A 22,037-nucleotide genomic window follows, 5' to 3' on the forward strand; every position below is an offset into this window, starting at 1 on the left:
ACATTCATTTACTGAGGACCGCCTATGTACAATGTAATGCATTTCAAAATCACCCACTTCCCCCTGAAATCCATGGTCTTTCTAAACTGACAGGGAAAGGGAAGGTGACTACAGAGTTGAACATAGACATGATTGGTAAAAGTGCTCTTAGAACACAAATACAGGTTTCTGAGAACCTTTAGCAACTTCCCAGGAATATCCACCCTCACTGCCCACTTTGATAACTAATAAGTTTCAATGTAGTTTCAAAAGAAGTCTGTAGGCCTATTCTTCCCTACCATTTCAACCACAGGTTAACAATATTATAATAAATGGAATGTGGATGAATATACAATGTCCCAAATAAGATAATGGATATAAAGATCCAATAAGTATAAAATCTTTTATTTAAAATGAGGCATATCCTAAGCCTAACCGGTTTGGCTCAGTGGTAAAATGAGGCATATCCTGAAATACCACAATGTAGAACCCTGAGAATGAAATGACCAATAAAAATTGCTTTATAATGGAATTTAAGTAACTGCTCTGTAGTTGACAAAAACAAATAAAAAGCAAAGAGTACTTACAAGTAATTGAAGTGTCCACATTTGTTATTCTAAACTAAAAAATCATGTTTTAAAAAATTGGAAAATTAGTCACTATGAACCAACACCTCAATATAAAAATAAACCTATCGGGGGGGGGGGGGGACTTGTTAAAGGATTCAAGGGACCTCTCTCTGTGCTATCATTGTAACTTTCTGTGAATCTAAAGTTATTTAAAAATAAAAAGCTTATAAAAACTTATCTGGAGTGTATAAACAGACAGCAAATACATTGGTCTGAAAGATTACTTATTTTGATTAATGTAGAATTTGGTGGTGGACTTACAGAAAAAAGTTAAAACAATGAAATCTAGAGTAAAATTTTATAACAGAAATAGTGTAAAATCATGGAAAAAGAATGTAAAGCATCACGTTCAAAACCTGACTCTACCACCTACTAGCTGGGTGACTTTGGACACATCACTTAACCTTCTCAAGAATACCGTGAAAATCAAATGAGATGTGGAAGTACAGTTTGTAAACTGTAAAGTCTATACAAATGCTAGCTATTAGTTCAAATTTCCCAGCCTCAATTCTTTTTTGTAAAGGACTATCTCCATTTTATATCATATATTCTCCCAATGGAACAAGAACGCAATTTAAAAAAATGGTATTCAAACAAACAAATACAGCAACTCAGTTTATTACATGCAGATTCTTCTGCATTGTTGCTAACAGTTCACTGGTCCAAAATTACTAAAATACTTAAAAAACTATACATTATGTAAACAAAACATAAATAAGACAGCATAGTTCTTTGTACATATAGTTTAGTACAGGTTGTTAGGAATTTAGGAATATGTACAATTTTACACCATGGACTGCATTTTCACAATGCATAAATATATATATATATTTTTTTACAGAAACAAAAATAAGATTTCACTAATGACACAAAATACCATATTGTAGATACACGCTGCAATAGTCCAAATTCAAGAAGAAACATGTCAATGCAAGTGCGCAAAAGGCTAGCTTAATCCAAACTAGTCAAACTTGACTTTGTTCAATTTGTTATACAGACAGGTAAAGCCTGTCTACTTTAAACAACCAACCTCAGAGAACATATACCAATGAGTGAAATGGAACAGGTATTTCCCTCCCCAAGAAAACAAAGCCTGTTGCAAGCTAATGAAAAGATACATTCACACACACACACACACACACACACACACACACACACACACACAAAGTATAGTATGTTTTCAACAGTATAATAAACAGTTAAAATTTATATGGGAATCAAAACAATGCCCCATTATTTAAAAACTGGCTCGTTTAGTCTAAATTCAAGATGCAGGTGTGTCAGGCTTCTCTAAGCCAGATGACTGAAACGCAGGGAAGACAGAGGCAGGCTTTCGACTGGCAGATACAACAATTTGAGAGAGAGATGAAGAGAGTGAAGAAACCTTAGATGCTGGAGTACTTATGGTATTCAAAATGGCTCCTTCTGGGCTAACCAACAATTTTTTGACTGATGTGTCCAAATGAAATACTGAAGTACTACTTGGCAGTGGAGAATTACTAGAGCAAATGGCAGAAACCAAAGATGTCTTGGCTAAAAGAGTACTTGGAGGAGACTTAATTACTGAAGTCAATGACACCGTTGGTACAGGAGGTGGAACAGAAACTTGAGCAGTTGTGTTTATGATTTGTGGTTGTGTATGCACTGTGGGTAGAGAACTTGCATTCCCAAGAGAGTTTACAATTTTTGTAGAGGTTCTTAGAGATTGTTTTACCGGTTGCCCACTTAAATTATTAGATGTTAGTGTGGTCTTTTGGACAGGATTATCTACTGGTATAGGCTGAATGCTTTGGCCACTGTTAAGCACTAAGGGAGGTCCATATTTTGGATTAGTAGATATAAGGAGAACATGGCTGCCAGCTCCAAGACCTTGTGGTGGAACAATAAACCGGGTTCCATTAATCATGATCTGAGTACCAGGTGCCAAAGGCGTACTGGTGTTGATGACTATTTTTTGCTGAATACAAGGTTCACTGAACTGACTTTCTACCACACTAGTTACATGTGATGGTGCTGTAGCAGTGTGAATGGCAGAGCCACCTGGAGTAGAACTGCAACTGGAGGATGACTTTACTAAAGCAGGGGATATTGGCTGGTTTGGCAGAGAAGCAACATTGGAAATATTAACTATTTTACTTGGACTTGGTGAAAGGGATGGCAATTCAGTTTGAGGTTTATTTGTGTTCATATTTGTTGGCACTGTAGCTGAAATCCCTGGTGATTGAAACTGGACAGAAGTCTGAGATTGTCTTTTAGAAAGAGATACAGAACGTGTGGCTCCTGATACTGTTGCCACTTGTGGGACTGTGTTGATTTTAGGGGATATAGTCACAGGTGTAGGCAAGGCAACATTAACAGGGATTTGCAAAGCTGATGTCAAACATTTAGGAGACACTGTTGGTTGTGTAGTTGAAATCAGAACAGATGATGCAAGATGTCCTGTTTTCACAGTTGATATCGCCACAGTGTTTCCGAGATTTGATGTGCAAAGTCTATTTGACAAAACAGGCATAATTCTTGAAGAGGTATCATTTCCACTGACTAAAACAGGAGGTCGTGTCCCAGCTGAAGCAGAGGTTGAGGTCACTGAAAGAGAACCTAAAGATACATTTGCTCCTGTTACTGAAAACATGTTTACTGCTCTTGCTGCAGAAACCACTGATTCATTAACAGGAGTAATATTTTGACTCACAAAATTTGAGCTTACTGGAATTGAATTACCACTTGTTGACAATGGCAAAACATAGCCCTTGGTACTTTTTTCTTCTCCTTTTGGGGTTACATTTTGCAGTATGTTAATTGATGGTATAGCCGGCACACTCCCTGAAGTATTTACAATTGCTTGACCTATGTTTAGACCAATTTTCACATCTTTTATCTGAGACACAGTTGTTGATGAATTTATTTTCATTGGTGCTCCCACTGTAGATGGAATTAGTACTATCTGAGGCTGCTCTGGAGTCTTAACATATGTTTTATTCAAGGGGGGAGGTTGTTTTAATGGTTCTGCCACAATAGTAGAAGTGCCACTGGATATTGGAGCATTAATAAAAACTAATTTCTGGGCAGACACACCTGTAGGTGTTGGTGCAGGTGTCACATTAATTGGAGTTCCACTGCCAGAAGAAAGAACAGATGGAGCTGATACCAACATAACTTTTTGAACTGTAGTCCCACTGATCACATCTCCATTTGTTGCCACTGTTGCTTCTGATCTTGTAACAGGGTAACTTTTGGTGATATAATCTGCTTGTTGTTGTTTAGTTGGAGTATGAATAGCATTTGCGTTGGTTTGTCCAAAATTTCCTGGTGGAAGGCTAATTACACTTACTGAACTATTTGCTGTTGATGATAGCGGAGTACTAGAAGAAATAGAGGACTTTAAGGGAGAAGAGGGCATTTGTGAAGTCTTCTCTACTATGTGGCCCAAATTATCACTTACAAGAGGTTGTCCTAATGTAAGTTTGAGATTTTTCCCCATGGATGGATTAGAGCCAGCTGGAATGGAAGCAGAAGTTGGTGTTTGGCCAAAAGGTGGAAGACTAGATGTAGTAGTCATTCCAGCTACTGGTGAAAAAGCAGAGGAGGATGAAGTTGTTGATTTTGGCACCAGAAATGCCTGAAGCTGAGGAGCAAAAGTGAAAACTGAACTCGAAGATAAACTGTTGGGTGAATTTTGATCTGTATTTGTTTGTACTTTCACAACTCCAGTGTTCCCACCTCGTGTCCTTACAAGAATTGACTGTGAATCTCTGATACACACAGTTTTCAATTCTTGCTTTGCTTCAGAAGAATCAGAAGTTTGTTGTGCAAAACTGTTGAGGGAGCTACCAGGATTTGTAGATCCACTTAGTGTTGTTGCTGATAATAGAGGCTGAACTATGGAAGAAATGGTGGGTGAAGCAATGGGATGGGGGAATGTGGTTGCTGAAACTGCATTTTTGACTTTTCCTACCTCACTCTGGCTATTCTTAACCGATGGTGTTAATAAATTACTTATGGAGGTTACAGGTGACAAAGGCTGTGGTCTAGCACTATTCACATTTGACAAAGGTGTAATTGTCTTGTTCAAAACTGCATTAGGTAGATGGGTAGAAGAAACAGCTCCTGCTGACTTGACAAGAACTGTTGCTGAAGAAGAGTTTACATTTGCTGTCTGCTGGAAAGATAAACCATGTTGTTCTGTACCTTTTTGTTGAAGTGGTGGTATTTCTTTTGCAACTGCTTTTCCTTCCTTATGCTGAATCACAAAATTCTTAGGCAGAATGAGGACCTGCTGCATGATTTTTTCTCCTGTCTTAGGATCCAGCATAGGTTGCATTTGAATCTTTACCGAGCTATTATGAAGATCTATGGGCAACCACTGGCCACAGGGCATTTTGTACACCATCTGTAAAGGACCTTTTGTACTGGTGTGGCAGGTCAACGCTGGCTTTATGGGGCTTGCTTCTGGAGGAGATATAACTGGCTTTTCCACAACAGAAGCACTTTTACCTGTGGAAGGGGGCAGTTGATTTGTTAAGGTCACTTTGTTCCCAATATTCGTTGCAAGCAAGGCCTGAATAGGTTTGGTCCCTTTCTGGAGAGTAGACACTGGTGTTGAATCCACTGAGGCAAATGACTCTGGAAACAGTGGCTCTGTAGGCTTTGATTCATCCAAATAGTCCATCTGCATATCATCTTCTGCATTCTCAACTGTTGTCTCATTTGTGCTTAACTTTGCTTTCTTCCTTGGAGAAAGTTCTTTTGTGCTATCATCCAGATGACTAGTTTGTTTGGACTGTCGCTTAAGTGTTTTAGGCAGTGTCTTCAGTATATCTTTAGAAGGCAATTCCTTTTTCAACAACTTGCTTCTGGCCATAGGAAACTCTATTTCTGACAATTTCATATCATCTGAAAATTATAAAACAAGCATTTTGTTAATATAAATTGCAAGTGAATAGTAATAAGACCAATTTTTAAAAAGTCAATCTTTGAATTGACAATTTATTAAGAAATTTATAAGGTGATTCAAGTCAGCACCACTGATGGGAATTAAGGTAAGATGACCTTTGACATAGTAATCTTGATATAATAAACATTTTCAAGAACATCCTATTATTAACAAGAAAATTATTTTTGGTTAACTTCTCTAATTCTGCTGACCATGTAAGTGCAAAAGGAAATTTTACATCTTTTAAAGAGATTAAGCCAGCAATTAAAGGCTAAGAATTTAGATTTGGAAAGGAATCTAGTCTAGTTCTCTTCTTCACAGGAAAATCTTGATGTCAAAGAGAGATGGTTCTCCATACTAATCTATTTTTAGAGACTCTAAAGGATGAAAAGTGTCCAGCTTTTACTGGTGTTTAATTACCCCTACAGTAAAAAATTTATGTTCATGTCTGGTCAAACTGGGTTGATAAGAAGTTACTCTTTTTCAATTTACTAAAGACATAAAATACAACAGGTTAATTCATTTCTAACCACAAATTTTCATACTAATCCTCATATAACTAAAGAAAGTAATTTAATTAGATTTATATAATAATATAATCTGATGAATTGAAATGAATTACAGATAATCTAATCCAGCCTTTAATATAAGAATAGTGTGTCCACTCAGTTATCATTAGGCCATCAATCTTGGTCATTCCTTATTAACAAATAATCTTCACAGTATTAGGGACTTTTTCCAAGTTCTCATTTAAAGTAAACATTAGAAATAGTGCTTCAAACACAGTGATAAGAAGAGGCTGAACCTATTTCAAAGGAAGTGCAGATCAAGAATGTGTGGTCTGTAATGAGCGGTGACACACATATAGTTTGGAGTCAAGCATTGGCTCCAGAAACTCCCAGAAATGTAATAAATTCAAAGAACCTTTTATTAAGGACACAGTACACCTTCAAAACATCAGATTTCCCCAATCAATACATGTCATTAACTAGATGATATTTTATCTCCATATAATATACTAAAACTTCTCAGAGCTTTTAGTGTTGATTTAAAAGAAAAAGTGTTTTTTATTAAACTTTTATTAAATTTATGACTTCTTTGATTAGTACTGAAGTAATAGTCTTTGATTTATTATAATTCCATGATAATAATTAAATAGCCATATTCTGAAAGTAACAATGGGGACTGAATTACAGATGTGTAATGCATAGTTGATGTTTTTTCAATGCATACCTGAATCAAAGTGATCTTTCTCCAGGATATCTAGAGGTTCTGTTGAGTCTACAGACTTACTGATTTCAACTTTAGGAGATTCCTTTCCAGGGTCTCCTTCACCTTCTTCAGTAGTCCATAGTTCTCTAGTAAATTTATCATGATCAGGCTGTCTTCTGAAATCATCATAGTCTTTCTTTAGGCGGCTCCTGAAATAGAATGCCCAAGATAACAAACAAACAAACAAACAAAATACCCATGTTTAGTTCAGTCTTTCCAATGATTATTATTTAAGAAGACAAAACCCAGGGTATAGCATAAGGAATTGAAAAGATTATATCTGCAACTTCAAAATAAAGTGTTTGAACATTCCACCCATTTGTCTTTCTAAATGCTAATGGTAGAGAAAAAGGTAATTCTAAGAATATTGATTTTAGATAGTCTTAAAATGACTAATTATAATATTTTAAAAGTTCATTAAAAAGTTAATCAAGAAATTCTAAGAAACAGTACCTATCTACAGAGATTAACAAACAAAATAAATATCCATCATTTAATCCTGAGAGTAAATTTTTCTAAACTTTTGGGTCTACTAGAAAGAAATCTTTATTAAGCATAAGAAAACAAAGCAGAAAGGTGATCTTCCAGAGATCCTTTTCACATTAAAATGTAACAGCTATGTTTTAATGAAACTATGGAGAAATGGAAACATTTCCAAATGATTACATTGTATTTATTATCATTTTTGCTTTCAACTGAGTTTCTATGTTCTACCCCCTAACCTTTACCCTTTATTTTTTTTGTTTTTAAAAAGAATCTGAACATACATTCTCTAATGTATTTTTGCTACAAGTTCTTATATTTGCATATTGAAGTTTAGGTCTCACTTCTGTCATTTAACAGCTATAAGACTTTGGGCAAGACTTCCTAAGCATCAGTTTACGTCTTTGTACAATAAGAATAATAACTACTTACCTCATAGTATGTGTGGCACATAAATATTCAATAAATGTTAGTTAATAATAACTCTCAATTTATCAGTTTTAAATTAATACTTAAGGTTTTATGAAGTAGGTAAGGGTTGTAAGATACTAGAATGGGTTACCAAAGGGTAACGGTAAAATTAATTTCATTTTAGAAATATCTACATGGGATTTATAATTTCCTTCCTTCTCAATCTTAGCTAGTGACTTTGCTTCTTATTTCAGGGAAAATAGAAATAATCAGACAAGAACCTTCATATGTTCATACCTCATCTGCAACTGCAGACATTCATTTGTACTCATATTTTCTGTCTTCGTATCTAAGCTGACTCCTCTACTTAAGCATCCTGTCTCACCTCTTCAAGAATATCATTCTACCATTCTACCTTCCTTTGCCTGAGTCCATTTTTATCTCTGTATCAGATAATTTCAACCAGTATACAACCATGTTATTTCTCTCATTAAAATAAAAACAAAACACAAAGCATTACTTCGCTTGACTCCAATTGTCCTTCTAGGTACTGCCCTATTTCTCTGCTTTACTTTATAGCAAAACTCTAATTCTTCTACTCTAATTCTCTTGAACAGACTCCTAACTTTTACCCACTTCTCTACTAACACAGCTCATCAAGGTCATCAATGATCTCATGCTGTCAAAATTAAATAATAAATCCTTAGTCCTCATATTCCTCAATGCATCATGAGTAGGCCTCATGGACATTTTCTTCCCTGGTTTCCGAGACACTACTCTCTCTTGGGTTTCCTCCTATCTTACTAAACACTCACCTTCTCAGTCTCTTCTGCTGAGTACTCATCTCCACCATCTCTGAATGCCACAGGGTTCAGTATCTCTTCTTATCTATGTTCACATACAAGGTAATTTCTACCAGTTTCACAGCCTAAATATAATCTATATCCAGACAACTTCCAAACTTAAATCTGGCTTACTTCCTTAGACTGGGAACTTATACTAAACTGCCTACTCAATAACTCCAATTAGATGTCTAAAAAGCATATCAAACTTCACATGTTGAAATCCAAACTCTGAATCTCTTTCTTCCTCTGCCCCAAACTTGTTATTCCTTCAGTTCCCATTAACTCAGCTAACAGCAATTCCATTATTCCAGTTGTTTAGACCCAAAACACTGAGGATCATCTTTTTATTCTCATTTTTTTCTGTCACTTCATATTCAAATCCCTAAGCAAATTCTACCAATCCTGCCCTGGCTGGTGTGGCTCAGCTGGTTGGAATTGTTGTCCTCTGTACCGAAGGGTCACAAGTTTGATTCCCAGTCAGGGCACATATAGGAGGCAACTGATTGACGTTTCTCTCTCTTCCTCTCTTTCTCTGTAAAAAATCAATAGAAACATATCCTCAGGTGAGAATTAAAAAAAAAAAAAAAAAATCCTACCTTCAAGATATATCCAGAATCCATCCACTCCTTGTGATTAGCACTGCTACTATCCTGATCTAAGCCACTATCATCTTTTGCTTGGATTACTGCTAGACTGTAGCTGATTTCCCTACTTTCATCGTTGTCCCTCTACATACTAAACTCAACACAACAGGCAGAGTGAGTTTAAACATTAAGTTTTACAGCACATGTCCTGCCTCTGCTTTAAACCCTCCAAAGGCTTCTCATCTCAGTCAGAGTGAAAACCAAAGTCCTTAAAGACCTACATGATCTTTACTCTCTCACTCTTGATTCTTACCACTTTCCTCCTCACTCACTCACTCACTCACTCTGGCTACACTTGCTCCTTTGCATCTCCTCTAAATGCCAAACATGCTTCCAACCTTAGAGTTTCTGCATCTTCTTTTTCTTCAGATATCTACATGGCTCTCTCCCTCATTTCCTTTTTTTAATTTTTATTTTTAAAAATATATTTTATTGATTTTTTACAGAGAGGAAGGGAGAGGGATAGAGAGTTAGAAACATCGATGAGAGAGAAACATCGATCAGCTGCCTCCTGCACACCCCCTACTGGGGATGTGCTCGCAACCCAGGTACATGCCCTTGACCAGAATCGAACCTGGGACTCTTCAGTCCACAGGCCGATGCTCTAGCCCAGGGGTGGGCAAACTTTTTTCTTTTTTGACTCGAGGGCCACAATGGGTTCTTAAACTGGACCAGAGGGCCGGAACAAAAGCACGGATGGAGTGTTTGTGTGAACTAATATAAATTCAAAGTAAACATCATTACATAAAAGGGTACGGTCTTTTATTTCAATAGTTTTATTCATTTCAAACGGGCCGGATCCGGCCCACGGGCCGTAGTTTGCCCACGGCTGCTCTAGCCACTGAGCCAAACTGGTCAGGGCCCTCATTTCCTTAGGTCTCTATCCAAACATGACCTTATCAGGGAATTTCTCCAACACCCTGGTAAAAGAGCAATCATCATTCAAACCAGGCATTTCCTATCCCCCTTTACCCTGCTCTATTTTCTTTACAGCACTTATCACCATCTAACATTTGACTTGGTCCCTTTCTTTCATTAGAATATAAGCCACAGATGAAGCTAGAAATCAATAAAAGGAAAACTGGAAAATTTACAATTTTGTGAAAATTAAACAACACTGTTAAATAACCAAGGGATAAAAGAAGAAATCATAAGGGAAGTTGGAAAATACAAATGAATGAAAATAAAAACACAACATATCAAAAGTATGGAACAATGAAAGCAGTGCTAAGGGGAAAATTTAAAGCTACAAACGCTTACATTAAAAAACAAGAAAGATCTCAAATCAACCACCTAACTTTATAACATAAGAACCTAGAAAAAAAAGAACAAAGAAACCCAAAGCTAGCAGTACAGAAATAATAAAGATTAAATAAAATAGAGAATAGAAATGCAGAGAAAAATCAAGTTAGTTCTTTGAAGGATCAACAAAACTGACAGACCTTTAGCTAGACTTAGGAAAAAAAAAGAGAAGACTCAAATTACTAAAATCAGAAATGAAAGTGGGGCAATTAGTACCAATTCTAAAAGGATTATTCAGAGTACTATGAATAATTGTATGCCAATAAATTGAGTAACTAGATGAAACGAACAAATTCCTAAAAACATAAAACTTACCAAAGCTAAATCATGAATAGAAAATCTGACTAAATCTATAACTAGTAAGGAGATCACATCACTAACAAAAAAAATCTCTTGACAAAGAAAAGCCCCAGACCTGACTACTTCACTAGTGAAGTTTACTAAACATCTAAGAAGAACTAAAACCAATCCTTTCCAAACTTTTCCAAAAAATCTCAAAAGGATAAAACATTTCTTAACTCTTTCTTTGAAGCCAGCATTATCTTGATGCCAAATCCTGGTAAAGACACTACAGGAAAAGAAAACTACAGACTGCTATCTCTTATAAACATTAATGCAAAAATTCTCAACAAAATACAAGCAAATGAAATCCAGCAGCATATGGAAAGAATTACACACCACGGCCAAATGGGATTTATTCCTGAAATGCCATGATGATTCAACATACAAAAACTGGTTAATGTAATACACCACATTAACAGAATGAAGAAAAGAAACTGCATGATCATCTCAATTATTGCAGAAAAAGCATTTGACAAAAGTCAACATCCTTTCATAATAAAAACACTCAACACATGAGAAACAGAAGGAAACTACTTCAACATTAAAAAAACACACACTATACATGAAAAACCCGCAGCCAACATCATACTCAATGGTAAAAGACTGAAAGATTTTCCTCTAAGCACAGGAACAAGGATGCTTGCTTTTGCTACTTCTATTCAACATAGTACTAGATATTCTAGCCAGAGCAATTAGGCAAGAAAAAGAAACAAAGGCATTCAAGTTAGAAAGGAAGAAGTAAAATGATCTCTGTTCACAGATATATGTAAAAAAACACTAAGAACTAAAAAAATTGCTAGAATAAATTGAGCAAAGTAGGAAGATATTAAGTCAATACACAAGAATCAGTTGTATTTTTATAGACTGACAATGATCAAAGTGAAAAGAAAATTAAAATACTTAGGAATTAATCAAGAATGTGAAAGACCTGTACAATGAAAACTAAAAAAGAAAAATTGAAGAAGGAAATTAAAAGAAGACATAGGTAAATAGAAACACACCATATTAACGTATTGGAAGATGATATACATTGAGTGGCCAGATTATTATGACCACCCCATCAGTACTTCATTGGGCCACCTTTTGCCTTCAATACTGCGGCGATTCTTCTTGGCATTGACTCCACGAGATGTTGAAAGGTGATGCGAGGAATCTGACACCATGCCTGATGAATAGCACTGTCCAGTTCTGTGAGATTTGACGGTTGGGGAAGCAGCTGCCCGATGGCTCTTTTAACTTCGTCCCACAAATGCTCAATTGGATTGAGACCTGGTGATTGTGGGGGCCACCTAAGCAAAGTCAAGTCTAAAGTCTCCCTCATGTTCTTAAAACCACTCCTGCACAATACGAGCACCGTGGCATGGCGCATTGTCTTGTTGGAAGAAGCCATCTCCATTGGGATACACCATCAACATGATAGGATGAACTTGATCAGAATTGATACTTAGGTATGTTGTGCTATTCAAACTTTGTTCCACATGAATTAAAGGGCCCAAGTCATGCCAGGAAAACATGCCCCAAACCATAACACTGCCCCCAACAGCTTGAAGGGTTGTACTCATGCATGTGGGGTGCATGCTTTCATGCTGTTTCCGCCAAATTCTCACTCTGCCATCTGCATGATGCAAATGGAAACGTGATTCATCGGACCACATGACTTTTTTCCAATGCTCGACTGTCCAATCCTTGTGTTTCTGTGCGAATTGGAGACGTTTTATCTTGGTAATTGCCGACAGCAAAGGTGTTTGAACAGGCCTTCAGCTTCCATATCCCATACGATGCAGTGTATGGCGAACAGTGCGTCATTTGAGAGGATCCCTGATTAAGATCTGCAATAATTTGATGCACTGTTGCCCTTCTGTTGTCTTGTACCAGTGTTGCCACTCTCCGTTCTGCCCTAACATTGACTATTCACTGACGGCCACAATTGGCACGTTCAGACCCAGATTTTCAGCTGACAGTCCAGTCTTTAAACACTTTAGCAACAGCTGCTCTTGAACATTTAATGAATTCAGCTGTCTTGCTGATACTTGCTCCATGGCTCCGAGCACCAACAATCACCCCACATTCAAAGGCTGTTAAACCGCATTGTTTACCCATATCTTCAGAAAAAAATCACTTCTACTGTTGTGGTAAACAACCTGCTTCCCTATTTATAATGGTCTGGCTCTCTAGCAACTTCAGCGCGAGACAATAGCTAATTTGCCTACAAATGTCAGGTGGTCATAATAATCTGGCCACTCAGTGTATTTTTTCAATTACAGTTTACATTCGATATTATTTTGTACAGTATTAGTTTCAGCTATCTCTCTATATAAAAGCCTAAAGATCATTACGACCAGATGATGGGCTGGTAGCTATGACGTGCACTGACCACCAGGGGGCAGATCCTCAATGCAGGAGCTGCTCCCTGGTGGTCAGTGCGATCCCACAGCCAACCTCCCGCAGCTGGCCAACCTCCTGCAGTCCCCCCCCCCCCCCCCCCGCCAGCCTGCCCCAATTAGCCCCAATCGCCAGCCAGGCTGAGGGACTCCAACCATGCACAAATTCGTGCACCAGGCCTCTAGTACAGTAATAATGGTTATACAATCATACTTTACAAAGTGGTCCTCCCAATATTTTAAGTACTCATCTGGCACCATACATAGTTACTACAATATTATTGACTATACTAGAGGCCCGGTGCAGGCATTCGTGCACTGGTGGGTCCCTCAGCCTGACCTGCACCCTCTCACAATCTGGGACCACTTGGGGGATATAGCAGTGCATGAAGTGGCAAGCAGCCAAGGAGGAGCCTGAGCCAGGGCTGGCGCCTCGCCACTCCTGCTCATCCCAGCCCTGCTGTACCTGCTGCTTGGTAGCGCTGCCATGGAGGTGGGAGAACCTCCCACCGCTGCAGCTGCACTCACCAGCTGTGAGCCCGGCTTCTGGCTGAGAGGTGCTCCTGCTGTGGGAAGCACACTGACCACCAGGGAGCAGCTCCCGCGTTGAGCATCTTCCCCCTGGTGGTCAGTGCATGTCATAGCGACCAGTCATAACGATCACTTCGGCTTTTATATACATAGATATATACATAGAGTCCCTATGCTGTACTTTACATTCCCATGACTATTTTGTGATTACCAATTTGTACTTCTTAGACCCTTCACCTTTTTCACCCAGGCCCCCAAACACCCTCCTCTCTGCTGACCATCAATTTGATCTCTATCTATGAGTCTATTTCTATTTATTTTTTTCTTTAGATTCCACAAATAAGTGAAATCATATGATATTTGTCCTTCTCTGACTTATTTCACTTAGCATAGTACCTCCTAGGTACGTCCATACTATTGCAATTGGTACTTTAATAATTACTTTTTTAATACTCACCCGAGGATATTTTTTATTGGTTTTAGAGAGATAGGAAGGGAGGGAGGGACAGAGAGAAAGAAACATCGCTGTGAAGAGAGAAACACTGATTGGTTGCCTCCTGAATGCAATGTGATCAGGAGGTATGCACCTGGAACCTAGGTACGTTCCCTGACCAGGAATGGAACCTGCAACCTTTTGGTGTATGGGACGATGCTCTAACCAATTGAGCCACCCAGCCAGGGCCCTCTTTGCCCATTTTTAATATATTTTTAAAAAATCTTCACCTGAGGATATTTTTTTCCATTGATTTTCAGAAAGAATGAAAAGGAGGGGGGAAGAAGTGGGAGGGAGGAGGGAGAGAAAAACATCAATGTGAGCCGAAACCGGTTTGGCTCAGTGGATAGAGCGTCGGCCTGCGGACTGAAAGGTCCCAGGTTCGATTCCGGTCGGGGGCATGTACCTGGGTTGTGGGCACATCCCCAGTAGATGTGCAGGAGGCAGCTGATCGATGTTTCTCTCTCATCAATGTTTCTAACTCTCTATCCCTCTCCCTTCCTCTCTGTAAAAAATCAATAAAATATATTAAAAAAAAAAAAATCAATGTGAGAGAGACACATCGAATGGTTGCCTCCTGCATGTGCCCTGACCGGAACGAGGATGGAACCTGCAACCTAGGTACATGTGTCCTTGACCAAAATTGAACCCGTGACCCTTCCGTATACAGGCCGACACTAACCACTGCATCATATTGGCCAGGGCTGCCCATTTATAAATTGGATTGTTTTATTTTGTCTGTGTGTGTGTGTTGGATTGTATGAGTGCTTTATAAATTTTAAATATTGACCCCTTATTGGATGTATACTGGTGAATATCTTCCATTTAGTAGGTTGTCTTTTTGTTTTGTTGATGGTTTCCTTTGCTGTGCAAAACATGTACAGTGGGGCCTTGACTTACGAGTGTCCCGACTAACGAGTTTTTCGAGATATGAGCTGTCTCTCGGCCGATTTTTTGCTTTGAGTTGCGGGCTAAAATTCGGGTTACGAGCCAGCTTCAGATACCACACTGCTAGTTGGCACAGCCAACGTCACAGTGAACGCCACAACATCAGCCCAGCATCACGTGTCTCACTCGTTCCCTTTAATGATTTGACATGTACGAGTAATCTGAGTTACGAGCTCGGTCACAGAACAAATCAAGGCCCCACTGTAGTTTCATTTGTTTATTTTTCTTTTGTTTCCCTTGCATGAGAAGATTTATCAGAAAAAAATATTGCCAAGAGAAATGTCAGAGATTTTACTGCCTATGTTTTCTTCTAGGAGTTTTATGGTTTCGAGTCTTATATTTAAGTCTTTAATCCATCCTGAGTTTATTTTTATATATGGTGTAAAAGGTGGTCTAGTTTCATTTTTTTTTGCATCTATTTGTCCAATTTTACCAACACCCTTTATTGAATAGACTGTCTTTATCCCATTGTATGTTCTTGTCTCCTCTGTCAAATACAGGGTGTCCCCCCAAAATGTATAACACACTTTAACAGCTGATAGCTCAATTTTGGAAATGAAATGTATTTTAATAAACATTGCCTTTGTAATTTTTCAAAATGTGTGTATACATTTTTGAGAACCCTATATTTACTAACCATAATAGGCATGGGTTTATTTCTGTTCCATTGATCTATATGTCTGTTTATATACCAATACCATGCTGTTTTGATTATTATAGCTTTGTAGTATAGTTTTATATCAGGTAGCATAATAACATCCAACTTTATTCTTATTTCTTAAGATTGCTGTGGCTATTCAGGGTCTTTTGTGATTCCATATAAATTTTGGGATTACTCTCATTGTTCTTGGTACCAGATGATGCCAGCAAGTAAAAGTCGCTAAGTATTGCTTTTAGAGAGAAAATAAAATGCACATTAGGTCTCAGCATGATTTAAGCAAAGTGCTGAGTTCAGTATTTTTAAAATAGACTCACCATAGGGACAGGAGGGGAAAAGTATCAGAATCATCTGTGAATCTACATGTTTTCTAATTATGATGTTGACTATAGTTTTCATCTGCTGGTTTTGCTAAACCTCCAGACACTAAAAAAGAATGTGCCGATTAGCAGGTATGACCCCCCGCTCCCTGCCAGCTGTCTCCATCACTGGCAGTGGGGGACTGAAGAGTGCGGACTTGTTTAAGACATTTTTTAAGGTTTTCCTCAACTGTCCACACTGTACATTGATTTTCTGTCATAGCTCTATGCCTGGGGGGCTGCATCTCTTCATTGATTCACAGAGAGCATTCTTAGTGCATCAAAGAGATGCAGGAGGTGAGACTCAGAGGGAAAGATGGAAACAACACTTTTAGGGCTGGACACGGCTCAGCAGTGTAAAAGTCACACACACACACACACACACACACACACACACACACACAAAATAAAAATAAATAAATTTTTGGATTACTTCTTTTAATTCTGTGAAATACGCTATTAAGTATTATGATAGAAAATGCAATGAATCTACAGATTACTTTGAGTAGTATTTTACATTTTAATGATGTTATTCTTCCCATCCATGAGCACAGTATATACTTCCATTTATTTGTATCTTCTTTCAATTTTGTGCTCCACTGTCTTATAATTTTCTGAGTATAGGTCTTTTACCTCCTTGATTAAAAATTTCCTACATATTTTTAATGCAATTATAAATGGGATTGTTTTCTTAGTTTCCCTTTCTGCTAGTTCATTATTGGTGTATTAAAATGTAATTGATTTCTGAATATTTATTTTGTATTCTACTACTTCACTGAATTCATTTATCAGTTCTAGTAGTTTTTTAGTGGAAACTTTGGGGTTCTTTATATACAGTATGATGCCATCTGACTATAACAACAGTTTTTCTTCTTCCTTTTCAATTTGGATGCCTTTTATTTCTTCTTCTTGTCTGACTGCTGTAGCTAGAACTTCCAGTAATGTTGAATAAGAGTAGTGAAAGTGGACAGCCCTGTCTTGTTCCTGATTTTAAGGAAAACACTTTTAGTTTTCCCATTAAGTATGATGTTGGCTGTAGGTTTGTCATTTATTCATACATGGCCTGTATTATGTTGAGGTATGTTCCCTCTATTCCCACTGTGCCGAGAGAGTTTATCATAAACTACAGGCCTGGTGCATGAATTCGTGCACAGGTGGAGTCTGGCCAGCCCCACCCCCGATCAGTGTGTGTGGGGGTCGATCAGGGGTGGGGCCAGCTGGGGGCAGGGACCCCAGCAGTCGGTGGGCCGCCCCCACACCCTGGTCAAACTCTGGTTGAAGGGACAATTTGCATATTACCCTTTTATTACAGAGGGTGAGTATTGGATCTTCTAAAACGCTTTTCCAGCATCTATTGATATGATCATATAATTTTTTTTAATGGGGATTGTACCATCTTACAGACCATGCTGTCATTTTTTTTGGTTTGTTTTTTGTTTTTAATATATTTTTATTGATTTCAGAGAGGAAGGGAGAGGGAGAGATAGAAACACCAATGATGAGAAAGAATCATTGATTGGCTGCTTCTTGCACACCCACGACTGGGGATCCAACCAGCAACCCGAGAATGTGCCCTGACCAGGAATCAAACCGTGACCTCCTGTTTCATAGGTCAATGCTCAATCACTGAGCCACGTTGGCTGGGCTAAACATATAGTTTTTATCCTTCATTTTGTTTATTTGGTATAACACGTTAATTGATTTGTGAATATTGTATCAACCTTGCATCCCAGGAAGAAATCCCACTTGATCATAGTGTATGTTCTTTTTAATGTATTACTGAATTCAGATTGCTAATATTCAATTCAGATTGAAAAAATGCTAAATATTGAGCATTTTTTCATCTATGTCCATCAGGGATATTGGCCTCTAATTTTCTTTGTAGTGGGAAGACTTAATATTTAAAGATGTCAAGCCCTAGCTGGTTTGGCTCAGTGGATAGAGCATCGGCCTGTGGACTGAAGGGTCCCAGGTTCGATTCCGGTCAAGGGCACATGCCCAGGTTGCAAGCTCGATCCCCAGTAGGGGGCGTGTAGGAGGCAACCAATCAATGAGTCTCTCTCATCATTGATGTTTCTATCTCCCTCCCCCCTCCCTTCCTCTCTGAAATCAATAAAAATATTTTTAAAAAATAAATAAAAAGATATTCAATAGCACTAATCATTAGAAAAATGCAAATCAAAACTACAATATACCACCCACTTCATACTCATTAAGACAGCTACTATAAAAAAATAGAAAATAGCAGATGTTGGTGATAAAATGGAACCATTATACACAGTTTGTAGGGAATGTAAAATTGTATAGTCATTGTGGAAAACAATATGGTGATTCCTCAAAATATTGAAAGTAGAATTACCATATGATCTGGCAATCCCATCTCGGGGTATATAAAAGAAGAATTAAAAGCAGATATTTGTACACCTATGTGCATAACAATTTATTCATAATAGCTAACATGAAAATTGTTACCTAAGGAAATGCGATAAATGCAAACAATGGAGTATTATTCAGCCTTCAAAAGGAGGAAAATTCTGACATATGCTGCAACATGAATGAACCTTGAGAACATTATTCTATAAGCAAGTCACAAAAAGACAAATATTGTATATTATATAAGGACTTATAGTAGTCAAAATTATAGAGACAAAATATAGAATGGTGGTTACCAGGGGCTAGGGAGCAGGGAAAATGCAGAGTTAATAGGTATAGAGTTTCAGTTCTTGAGATGGATGGATAATAGTAACAAAACATTATTAATGTATTTAAATCACTGAACTGCACACTTAAACCTGGTTAAGATGGTAAATTCTGTGCATTTTACCACAATAAAGAAAAAGAATGTAAGGCACAGAGAAAGGGTTTTGTTAACATTATTTTTTCAGGGCTTGGGAAGTCTCTTGTATATAGGAGACACTCAAAATAGCTGCTAAATTATAAATCAATAAAAACTACTAAATATTCCAGGACATCTTCTCATAAGTCCTAAATTAAGAGCCCTAAAGTAAATAAAACAAATTATAAAGCTTGAGTTACCTGTTTCTTTGAAAAGCTTTCATTAATTTTGGTTCCCATGGCAGCAGTTCATTTAAAAGACGTATCAATGTACTATGCAATTCTTTTACAGCTTGCCTCCGATGATACCATTTACCCTAAAAACACAATTTTAAAAGTAAATCCCTTAGATTTAATCTAAAAATGAATGTCAACCCTTATTTTCTGAGTAAAAACCAAAATACCAATATCCATGAAATAAGTATCTCTTCTAGAAGATTGCAGAAAGGGGGATGTACCCTGTAATAAACCTTATTTGATATATTGTCATCATTTTCAATACTGCAATGCTACACTGAGTTAATAATTAATGACACCCCTCCATTTGCTAATAAGCATTACTCAAAAGCATTTCATTCATATATGGGGGGGGGATGGGAAGAAGGGACAGATGGAGTGAGTATGACAGCGCATATGCACTCTAGCTGTATGAAAACCCTTCTGAGGTATGTGCACTTTAGTCTCACTAAACAAATAATAAATGTTTTTAAGGTCCTATAAGGTGAACTCACATCAGCCTGATGCTGAAGTTCAAGTTCTTAAAATTACATCACTATCTCTTAAAAACTGTATCATATAAATTCAATCTGACATAGGTTATAAAAACCTCTAATAAAGATATGTTTTAATAGTACCCATAGAATTATTCAAGTTATATCTCTAGGTAGCTTATACCCTATTCTCCATAATGTTAGTATACATCTATCAACATCACCACCGCCATCATCATCATTTACTGTTATATAAAAGACTGTTATTTTCGCCCTAACCGGTTTGGCTCAGTGGATAGAGCATTGGCCTGCGGACTGAAAGGTCCCAGGTTCGATTTTGGTCAAGGGCATGTACCTTGGTTGTGGGCACATCCCCATTAGGGGGTGTGCAGGAGGCAGCTGATAGATGTTTCTCTCTCATCGATGTTTCTAACTCTCTATCCCTCTCCCTTCCTCTCTGTAAAAAATCAATAAAATATATTTTTTAAAAAAGACTATTTTCTTTTCTTTTTTTGGGGGAGGGGGGTGGGGCGCGGAGGGTAACAGCTTTGAGATATAATTCACATACCATATAGCCCATTTGTTTTATTTTTTAAATAACAAAATACACACTACTATATATGTTATGGATCATATTTAGCATGTAAAGAATTAGATTTCATCCCATAGCAACCGTTGAGCCAATTGCACATTTGTAGAACATTAAGGCAGAAAAATTACCACTCCCTAAAGCAAAATGTATTCTAAATCTGTGCATAAATTTCCCAATTGTGTATGTATCTAAAACCTTCAAGATTTCAGTCATGGAAATTTTAGTCGCACATAAACCTAAGAGATTAAGTGCACAGTTCCTATTCTTAAAAATTTTTGTATTTTAAACCAACAGAATGTCTATGTACATAAAAATATTAAATAACTACAGTACATTTTTACCACTGAGGTTTTTTTAATCTTAAAAAATTAATCTTCCTGTTTATTAAAAATAGGAAGATGTTAGATTTTATGTGCACGTGCACATAAACAGGCTCACTCATTCTTGTGTCTTCTTAGTGGCATGAAAAATCATAGCATTATGAAAAAAATTCAAAAAAATTACTTTATTTCATAATATGCTAATGTAGATATATCTTCCCTCTTGTCAAATACTTTCAAGTTAACAATAATTAATACCTCAAAAGTTCCCCTCAAAAGGAATGTTATGAAATAGTATGAAGTGCTTATTCTAACTCATGAAAACAAACTATATATATAAAAAGCCAGTGACCATAATGGCCATAACAACCATAAGGACCGGTTGCTATGACAACCACTGTGGCCAGCAAACCTGGCCAGATCAAGGGGTGGGGCTGGCCGGCCAACCTCGCAGCCCCTCCCCACTGCCGGCCTGCCCCTGATCGGACTCTCCCACCTGATCAAGAGTGGGCCTCCAACCAAACGCCCCTTCCCTTCCCCACCCACCCCCCCGGGCCAGCCCCACCCCCAATCAGCTTGCCCCTGATCGGCCCCAATTGGGGCAGGTCGGCCAGCCAACCTCCCATCATATTCTCCTCCCAACAGGCCCAGCCCCCATCTGCCCTGAATGGGGCCGGGCGGGCCAGACCCCGCCCATGCATGAATTCGTGCACTAGGCCTCTAGTTAAATTATAAACAATAAAACTGACCAGAAGAAACTTTCATCTAGGGAAAGCTAACTGCGGAAGGTAAAAAGGCAAATGACAGCTGCCATAAATCCTTTGAGGAATGAGATAGGTTTTTATTTCAATAAAAAAAATAGAAAATTAAAAAAAAAGAAAATACGAAAGGTGGAGACTTTTCCCTTTAACAGGGCATGTCAACAATGTTATTTTTCTACTTAACTGTCATTTGGCTTAAAAATAAAATGGTGAGAGTAGAAGTAAACTTTTCCTAAGTTAAAGACAGCAGAGAGAAAACAGAAATGAGGAATGAAGGTGGAAAGAATATACTCTTTGGGTATAATTAATTGAAAAACTGTGAAAAGGCCAGGGAACACCAAGCATGCTGAATTCCTTTTAACTGGGGGGTCAGATGGGGCAGAATGGCAGATCAGAATTAACTTGGGTTGTATGGCTGCTGTCTGGATTAGTGTGATGGGATGGGATGGGGAATGCAGAAAGACTACTAGTATTATGGGACCTTAGAACTAGGTAAGTGAGGCACAAGAAGGGAAGACTGCGTAACTGGATGTCATTATTGCAAGACATTTGCCATCTGTGTTTGTGTCTTTACTAAACTGCAACATTAATTTTTGTATAGGAGAATTT

The 22,037-nt window shown here is 37.8% G+C and overlaps 1 protein-coding gene across 1 annotated transcript in view; it reads right to left on the reverse strand.

Annotated features, from left to right (window-relative positions):
• Nucleotides 1-1,210: 1,210 nt before the first annotated feature.
• Nucleotides 1,211-22,037, reverse strand: part of KIAA2026 (KIAA2026 ortholog) — a 103,298-nt gene continuing 82,471 nt past the window's right edge. The window contains exons 6-8 of the mRNA XM_036331098.1: nt 19,247-19,362; nt 6,775-6,962; nt 1,211-5,501 (exon numbers count right to left, since the gene is read on the reverse strand). Coding sequence (XP_036186991.1) covers nt 1,873-5,501; nt 6,775-6,962; nt 19,247-19,362 — 3,933 coding nt within the window. The 3' untranslated portion in view covers nt 1,211-1,872. The remainder of the gene's footprint in view (nt 5,502-6,774; nt 6,963-19,246; nt 19,363-22,037) is intronic.

The sequence above is a fragment of the Myotis myotis genome, unplaced genomic scaffold, assembly GCF_014108235.1.
Source record: "Myotis myotis isolate mMyoMyo1 unplaced genomic scaffold, mMyoMyo1.p scaffold_m19_p_12, whole genome shotgun sequence".
Classification (NCBI taxonomy): domain Eukaryota; kingdom Metazoa; phylum Chordata; class Mammalia; order Chiroptera; family Vespertilionidae; genus Myotis; species Myotis myotis.